The 9,035-nt window shown below is 32.2% G+C and overlaps 1 protein-coding gene across 11 annotated transcripts; it reads left to right on the top strand.

Moving 5' to 3' along the window:
* The first annotated feature begins 269 nt into the window (after window positions 1–269).
* On the top strand, window positions 270–5,740 carry LOC110642539 (uncharacterized). 11 transcript variants are annotated; one of them, XM_058131497.1, is made up of 9 exons: window positions 270–448; window positions 962–981; window positions 1,114–1,219; window positions 1,305–1,365; window positions 1,440–1,514; window positions 2,498–2,610; window positions 4,863–5,115; window positions 5,194–5,255; window positions 5,334–5,740. In XM_058131497.1, the coding sequence occupies exons 3-9, from the start codon at window positions 1,118–1,120 to the stop codon at window positions 5,511–5,513; spliced, it is 846 nt and encodes a 281-aa protein (XP_057987480.1). In that variant the 5' UTR covers window positions 270–448; window positions 962–981; window positions 1,114–1,117; the 3' UTR covers window positions 5,514–5,740. The 11 variants fall into 11 exon arrangements, with proteins under 11 accessions (XP_057987480.1, XP_057987478.1, XP_057987481.1 ...); XM_058131495.1 differs by having other exon boundaries at window positions 1,114–1,222; XM_058131498.1 differs by having other exon boundaries at window positions 962–1,015.
* Window positions 5,741–9,035: the final 3,295 nt, after the last annotated feature.

Here is a 9,035-nt window from a genome sequence, read left to right as displayed (position 1 = left end):
AAGTAGGACATGAGTATCTTTAGATTTGTTAATAATTAATTAATTATAGTGTAAATATATACAATTGAAATAAAAATAGCCCCACCATTGAATTTTAAATATTAAATAAAATTATTCCAAAGTAATTTTTAATTAAAAAAATTTATAATTTATTAGATTATATTAGATGAAAATTTATAGAAAATTACATTTACAAAATTCAATTATTTTTTAAAATATAAAAAACAAATCTTGAATACATATAAGAGTAAATAGGCCTGGCTTGGGTTTCGGCCCAACTCTTTCAGTTGCCAAGGTCCATTTTGCGTAAAATTCACGAAGTCGCTTTCATTTTCGACGTCTTCCGATTGCTCGCCAGGTGCATTCAGGTGCTGGTAGAGTCGGCAGCGGCAGCGGGGGCAGTGGGAGCGGCGGCGAAGAAGCAGAAGAAGAAGAGGAAGAGCAGCAGGTACAGAGATCTGTGTTTTTGGATTGTATTTATTTTTCCAATCATTTCGCCTATCGTTACCATTTTCTTATTCAAATTTGTTAAAATCAAGATTATTTCATTATCTAAGTGTAATTGAGTTGAGGCGATCTAAAGGGCAAAAATGCATACTTCTAAGCTAATAGATTTTCTGGTATTTGCTTAATTTTATTGTTTTACAGTGTGCTACTGTACATCCTATTGTTTCCTTGCACTGTTGTGAAGGAGAGAGGTCTATAGGAGATGAAAGAGCATCCATAGCCTTTATGCATTGCACCTTATGGCTTACCAAACTTAAACCATTGGACTATTATCACTAGTTTTTCTTGATTTAATGCTAATAATGTCATGAAAAAATTTATGTTTCTTTATTGACTGTGATTGGGAATATGAAGAGGAATGTCAGTATACTCAAAATCCTTTTTTTTTTTGACTTTTGTGGGATAAAATTTTCTTCTTGGCTATGTTTTGGGATTGTGCGGTTGGGGCATTCAGAGAAGCGTCTTTGGCTTTGGGTGATGGAGTTTTTACCTTTTTAATATTCTAATAGTAAATTCTTTGGTCTTATGTTTGTCTTTGGAGGATTTCTTAGCCTTCATTTTTTGCATTCTTCTTTCCTTAGTAAAATTTCTTTTTCATTATGGCAGGTAAATGGAAGGAAAATTGAATAACTTTCAAGTGGGGGATTTACCAACTGTGATATACAAGCCTGACTTTATCACAGAGAGTGAAGAAATGCATCTTTTAGATAGGGTGGTGATTCCCCCACTCCTCTTCCTTTTCTTTCTTTCCTTTTCTTTTCGTTCTTTATGAAACTGACTCTAATTCATATTTACAGGTATATGGCGCTCCTGTATCAAAGTGGAAATCTTTGAAGAATAGGAGGCTTCAGAATTGGGGTATGCGGGAAACTCTTTGAAATCTATACAACACACACACAGCACGCACAACCCTTGCTTCATATCAATGATAGTATTTCCCCTTCCTACTGGGCTGTTGTCATTGGCAGGTGGTGTTGTCCATGAGAAGGGTCTTCTACCACAGGACTGTAAGTGGGAAATAATATCTTGTTTGAACTCTCCTGGTTATGGTTGTGCTTTAGAAAATTTAGTAGTCTGCTTTGCTGAGATGTGTTCATTTTGTTTTATTTCTACATTGTTTTTCAGTTTTCATTTACTACCTTTAGACTATCGTTCGATGATTCAAATTTGTGTTCAAACTTGTATCAAAAGTTCAGATGCTCCAAATGTATGCTTCAATCTATGAAATTGTTCATTGCAACCCTTGGCTTGTTCTTCTTGGAACTGCAGATTGTTCTGGTTGGAAGTGCAGACAGCAGACTGACTCTTTAGCCATTTCTTGAGTTGCACATAGTTAGGTATTTTGTGTCGTGTTTGGTTTCGGAGTTTGTAGTTTACTGCTGTTATTTTCTTTTCTGATTCTGTAAATGATAATATTTGAGTCATTAACAATTGTGGTCCAATGGGTTGCAAATATGCTTTTCGTGCACATCTGCAACTTTTAAAGTTAGCTTATAGAGCGGGCAGTATTTTTATACTTATTAGGACCATTTACAGGGAATATTTTTTGGCTGTTAAATATGAAACCATGTTCTGAAGTTTCTTACTGTTGTTTAAAGATTTTGAAAGTAATGTTTCAAAGAATCAGACATTAAAAAAAAAAAAATTATTATGATTGTTTGCCTATAAATTATTTTTCTCAACATGCTTTTAGTGTCCATTTCAAAAGTTTGAGATCATGTATCAATCATTTTACTAATTGATTTTCAGTTTCAGTCGTTACACTATGCTGTCTTAATAACAGTGAAACCCATTGCATCTCATTCCTTTAGTAACTCATTGAACTATGGGTTGTTGGTGCTATTGTTGATATGTTGCTTAACACATACCATCAAAGAAGTTAGGAAATTCTGAGATTTTATTTTATAGGTTAATGTTGTAAATTTCATCCTGAATTTGTTCTTAATTTGATGTATTATTTTGACAATCTGCTGAGAAAACTCTATTGCAGTGCCTCCTTGGCTAACAAAGATTACGCAAAGAATATATGAAGAATCAGGGTTGTTCCCCTCAGCAATCAATCATGTTCTCATCAATGAGTACCTTCCTGACCAGGGAATAATGGTTTGTACTGAACCCATACTGTATGTTACCTAACTCATATTTGTCTCATAATGTATTAAATCATCCCCAGCACCCACCCAACCCCACACCCCGCCCGCCCCCCCGCCCCCCCCCCCCCCTTCTTTTCCCACAAAAAAAAAACAAGAAGAGTAAGTTCAGCAGCAGACTTTGATTCTGGAGAGTGCTTATGCCTGACGAATGGTAATCTTATTACTTAATGTTTGGAAAAACCCATTTTTAAGCCCCTCAACTGTACATGTTTTTGGTTTTTGCTATTGATCCCTCTGAGAATTATTACTTGCAATTAAGCCCCTGAACTGTTATTTTTGGTTACTTTGAGAACTTTTTTAATGGACAATAAAAAAAAAAATATTAGGAATGACTAATGGTGTTGATAAAAAGAATAATATATATATATATATATATATATATATATATATATTATTCATATTCTCTCTGTATCCCCCCTTTCTCTCTGATAGAGTTAGGAATTTGACAGTGAGAAATAAGAGAATAAGGGCTGTATTAGTATTGAATTTCTACTCCAAATGGAGAATTACAGAATTCAACAACAGTTCAACACTATATTCAAAAGGAAAGAACAACAAAAAATAATCTAAAGGAATTCCAAACAGGAATTCGTGTCCTAGCACTATGCAAATTGCCAAAGAAGAACAAGCTACTAAATTCATGCCTTATTTAGCTGATACTCTTCTATTTATACAGCTTTTCCACCTGCCCATATGTATTGCTGGTAACAGCTGTATTCTCTCCTTCTATACTCGACTCCCTGCCATTTTCTCTGTTTCGTCCCTTCTAGAAGCTTCTGCCAAGTCAGCAATACCAGCTCCAATTCTTCTAGAATTTCTTCCTGTATAAACTCTCAATACACTAGGCCCTTGCTTCTCTTGGCTGAAACCTGTTGGTGGATTTATCTCTCTCTCTCTCTCTCTCTCTCTCTCTCTCCATAAACTACCCACAATTGTTCTCTCGTCTCTCTGTGTAAACTACTATTTAGTTTCTCTCCCTCTCTCTCTCTCTCTTTCTCTCTGCAAACTACCCAACCTCTCTCTTTCCCTCCCCGTCTTCTTTAATCTGCACTAAGGACAGAAACAACCCATAATTTCTCCAATTATTGTCTTGCCCAAATGACACAAACAAGCCAAATTCCAATACAAACAACACAAACAACCCAAATATTCATCCATCTGTAAGTTGAATGAAAGAACTTACCCATCTAATTAACCATGGCAGGAACCATTGCCAGTTGATCACTCTGCTCCTCCTACGGCTTCTCTCCCTTCTCTGCCATTGCCTCCACTGAAGCTCACCCTACCAGCCTTGGCACTACCGACACCTCTGTTATCTGCTTTCCATAACGATAATCTGGCCCCAATTCTTCGTGAAGTCTATGGTGTTGGTACTCCTCTAGGCATCAACAAGATCGCCACTCTTATGATCAATGGTGGTAGTGGAAGGAGACATTCAGTCTAGGGGGATAGCGATATGGTGGTTTTGGGTATTAAAGCAAACCATTCATCTGTGACAAGGTCTGAGGAGGAAGAAGAATAGAGGGAGCTGGCTGCTGTTGTGGTTGAAGGAGGGGCAAGGAGATTACTAGTTGTAGACTTGTAGTCGCAGGAGGCAGAAGATTGGCCACCAAATCATTGATTCACAAGCGATCATCTTATTCATCTCTTCAAACCATGTCTTGGTTCTCTAAGGCCGGTTGTTTCTCCATGTGCAAACCACGTCAACGAGTGGGACTCAAATACTTGTGTTGGCAGATTAGGAATTATGAGATAAGGGATTTGGGGTTTAAATCCCCTCTATGTTGTCATGTTTTCCTTTTGATTTTTAAGGTTTTTTTTTTTTTTAATTTTTTTAATAAAAAAATGTTTTTTTGTGTGTCCTGATGTGCTACTCTACTCATGCACGTGTACTCTACTCTCTTAACCTGAGTTAACAGAAGGGCTCAATGTCTCTAAAAATAAATGTTTGAGGGCTCAATTAGAAACAATAATTCATGGAGGGCTCAAAGCAAAAACTAGAAAAGGTTAGGGGCTTCAATGTGGGTTTTTCCTTAAATTTTTATTCCATGCTATGTGTACACTGAATTGTGAAGTCATTGTGTATTATGTTTGATCCAGAATAGATCATATGTTCTATACCAACAATCAAAGTTTCTCGAGTTATTGAACACATGGCTAGTGCAGTTTCTTATGATGTCGTTGTTTGTCATACTGATACAGCCACACCAGGATGGGCCTGCTTATTTTCCTGTAGTTGCTATTCTCTCTCTTGGATCGCCTACTGTCATGGACTTTATTCCGCATTCAAGGTTAAGAACATGCACAGATTCAGGGGACAATGATGTTAAAAGTGAAGGATCTGGTGAAGAACCTTTAGAGATTGAGACAGATAAAAAGATGGATAATCACCATCCCTTTTCTGTCTTGCTGATGCCTCGTAGTCTACTGATATTCAAGGATAATGCCTATTCAGGTGGGTGCCTATTTAGGTTGCGTAATATATACACACAAATGCATAGACATTATAATGCACTCAAAATTGACCGTACAGTTTTGTTGTTTCCAGACTACCTGCATGGTATAAAAGATAGCGAGGTGCATCAATATGATGGGGTAATATGAATGAATTTGATGGATACATTTTCTAGGCAAGTGTAGTTGTGTTCTCATATTTGCCCTTTTTTTTACCAGGCCATAAATGATGCAGAACCTCTGGTAAGTCATAAATTTGACCAGCCATTGTTAGAACCTGGGAAGGCTGTTCAAATAGTGGGAAGTAGAGATCATAAGGTTATTCATCGGACGGCAAACAGGGTTTCATTGACATGTCGATTGGTGTTGAAGGTTCACAAAAATTTGTTCAAGTTTTAGCATTTCCTCTTTTGCATGTATAACTAGAATTCCAAATTGCACGTGTTATAATTGTGCTGCAGTTTCTAGCCATAGTTGATAGACAATTGCTTTAAGCTGACTGGCACTGGCTTTAAGGACATAAGATATGTCTTGTACAACTTGTGCATATGAAAGAGAGAGGTCCATAACTTTGCACCATGTTTGGTGAATGAGTCAATTACAATAAATATTCAATTATTGCACAACCGTTTGATTCCTTGTTGAGTGGCATAAAAAGCAAAGGTACTAATGGGCATACATGACTGACCTTACGCCATGGATTTTATTTATGTTGTTACCTTGCTAGTTAAGAATCAGTAGTGTTGTTGTTGTCTTTTATTTATTTATTTTTTTAATTTTTGATGATTCTCTTTATTATGATAAAACATTATTGTTGGCACGTGGACGTACTATGTTAATTTTTAACGTTTTTTCTATATGATAGCGGCAAACTGGATTTATTACCTTGTTTTAGAAATTTTCCTTTCCTTTGCCCTTTTTAATTATTGTAAAATGTCACAATAGTCAACAAATAACAAACTAAATTATATAAAAAATAAATAAAATTAAATTAGATTTGCCACTGTAATTGAAAATTAAATAAATTAATTTTTGACCCGATCATTATTTTATAAATAAAATTATTTTATTTTATTAATTTCTTAAAAAAAAAGGATGCGTGAAATGCATTTGATAATCTCCTCACTATCAAATCTCTCTTCTTTTTTTATATTTTTTTACTCCCGGTAATCACTAATTAAGTTAATAAGTTAATTTAAAAATTTTTAATTTCAAGTTATAATATTAAATTGAAGTTTAGTGAATTTTATGAAAAAAATTAAAATTTAGTGATTTTTATAAAATATTTATAAAAATATAAAAAAACTCATAAAATTGAGTAATCGTGTGTAATAATTACTTATAATATTAAACTATGATATAATTTTGAAGGAAAACGAAGTACATTCTTTTAAATCCACTTGACCTAATAAATATCCCCTTTTAATATCATAACATTACTAGAATTCGTTGCAACACAAACCTCATTTGAGGCTCTCAATAAAAGCCTATCAAGAAAAATAAAAATGAAAATATTAGCTATAAAAATTTTAGGAAATATTATCGTGATATTAATAAATTTATTTTCCTACCTTCTTTATTTTTTATTTTCCATCAACTTTGACACTACATTTTCTTATTAAAAGATTGGGAAATTTATAATTTTGTTTTTAGATTTTACCTTATGTTATATTTTAGTCTCTAAATTTTGATAAATTAATTATTTAGTTCTTAAATTTTACATATTATACTTTAGTCCCTGAAGTTTTAAAAATTTATTATTTAGTTCATGAATTTTGTACAGTATCACATTTTAGTCCCTATAATTTTAATATGTAGAACAATTTAATCCTTTTGTCAGAGGATAAGATTATTTTAAATATTAAAATTACAGGGATTAAATTTTTTTATATATTAAAATTAAAGAACTAAATAATTCATTTCTAAAAATCTAGGGACTGAAGTGTAATATGGTGAAAACTCAGGGACTAAATAATTAATTTCTCAAAATTCAGAGACTAAAGTATAATATAAGGCAAAACTCAGAGACCAAATTGTAAATTTCCCTAAAACATATTAGACTAAGCTTCACTAGTAAAAGGAAGCAATAACAATTAAGATATTATGTAACCAAATATTTTGAAATCTGTATTCTTCATTGAAGTGCTCATTATTCTTTGTTAGTTCTTGCCTTCATTGTTCTAGTAATATGAATATATTTCCCTTCCTTTATAAAAGCTTTTATATGTTAAGCAGTTAGCTTAATTTATTCAAGATTTTTTACAAATCATAGCATTTTATAAATCTTTTGCATTGTTATTAGATTTCCCTTTTACGTTTTACATTAAAGTTTTAAGTGAGAAATGCCTATTTACATTAATCTATGGTAAAATGCACTTTGAATATGTTAGATTTTAGGGACTTGTCTCCTTTCTTCATTTCTGCTAGTGTTTTGTTTTATTTTTAAGAAATTATTAGGTGTATTCGGTACACATATATCATTTTTTATTGTCATATAAAACCCATTCTCTATATTATAGAGAGAGAGTTTACTTTTCTGTAAGAGAGGAGGCACTATTTTTTCGTACTCTCGGTATATTTAATAATTAGCCCTTACTTTTTTTCAAGTCAAATGTCGACTCCTCTTGATTTGGAAACCGACTCAGATGAGTGAATGATAATTCAATAATCGATTGTATTAATTTCCATTGATTGAATATTACGATCAAAAGAAAATAGAGTTTCCTCAATCCTTTGCCATTGTTGCTTGTTGGATGTCTTGAAAAACCTTCATTTGACAATATTTTTTATTACTAAGGAAAAATATAATGAAATATAAGAACATTTATAGCAAAAAAACTAAAAATTAGATGAAATATTGATTAAAAAATAAAAAATTGACGTATTTAGCGAGTAATTAATAATGTTTTCAAGAAAAGGGGAATAAAATAGAGAGCTTAAAAGTAGAAAAATTGAAGAGATTGAGTAAATGAATAAAATTGTTATAAAATTGAAGAGATTGAGTAAATGAATAAAATTGTTATTTACATTTTTTTTTTTCAGAAGAGAGCCATAAATTGCTAGAATGACAATTTTATAGGGGTGAGCATTCGATTTAAATCGAACCGAACTTAATCGAACTGAATCAAATCATAAAATCAAATTATATATTTTAGAAATCAAATCGAATCAAAATGGATGAAAAATCAAATTGAATTGAATCTCTCTATTTTAGTTCTGTTCAACCGATTGATTTTATTTTTCATTATTTTTTTAATTTAGACTTAATTTTTAAGTTATTTGATACGATTTTAACTTTAGTTTGAACCTAATAACCATTAATCAATAAAATTAAATAATTTTTATATATACAATTACATAATATTCACAAATTCCTCATAAAAATAAATCAATTCAAAATCAATAAAACTATTCAATTCGATTCAATTTAACTGATTTTTTTCTCTTCAAAATCAAACCAAACCTAAATAATTAAAATTTTTATAATATAAAATCAAATTGAATAGAATTATCTTAAAAATTAAACTGAATTACTAAATTAAAGTGATTTAATTTAATTTATTCGATTTTAATTAAATAATGTCCACCCCTACAATGTTGTAATTTAAAAAAAAGAAAAATTAAAGAAAACAATGGCCAGCGCTCGAGGGAGGGTTGCTTGTGGCCTCTTCTCTGCGCACCACGTGGCAAACTCAAGTTGAGCCAAGCCATATTTTTTTTTTTTTCATGTTTGCTTTTAGTTAAAAAAAAGAAAAACAAAAGGCAAATTGTGGTGGAGAGTCTTTTCTTCTAAAAAATTCAGACTGAACTGGATTGGACCGTTCGGCCAAACTAGGTTCTTAGAAGTAACAGTTTTGGACCAATTTAAAATTAGGAATGACAACCAGGGATATCAATCGAGAGGGAAAAACCATCCGCATA

The sequence above is a fragment of the Hevea brasiliensis genome, chromosome 12 (assembly GCF_030052815.1).
Source record: "Hevea brasiliensis isolate MT/VB/25A 57/8 chromosome 12, ASM3005281v1, whole genome shotgun sequence".
In the NCBI taxonomy this organism is placed as follows: Eukaryota; Viridiplantae; Streptophyta; class Magnoliopsida; order Malpighiales; family Euphorbiaceae; genus Hevea; species Hevea brasiliensis.
The sequence above is the reverse complement of the archived record's forward strand: the minus strand, read 5'-3'. Positions and strand labels throughout refer to the sequence as shown.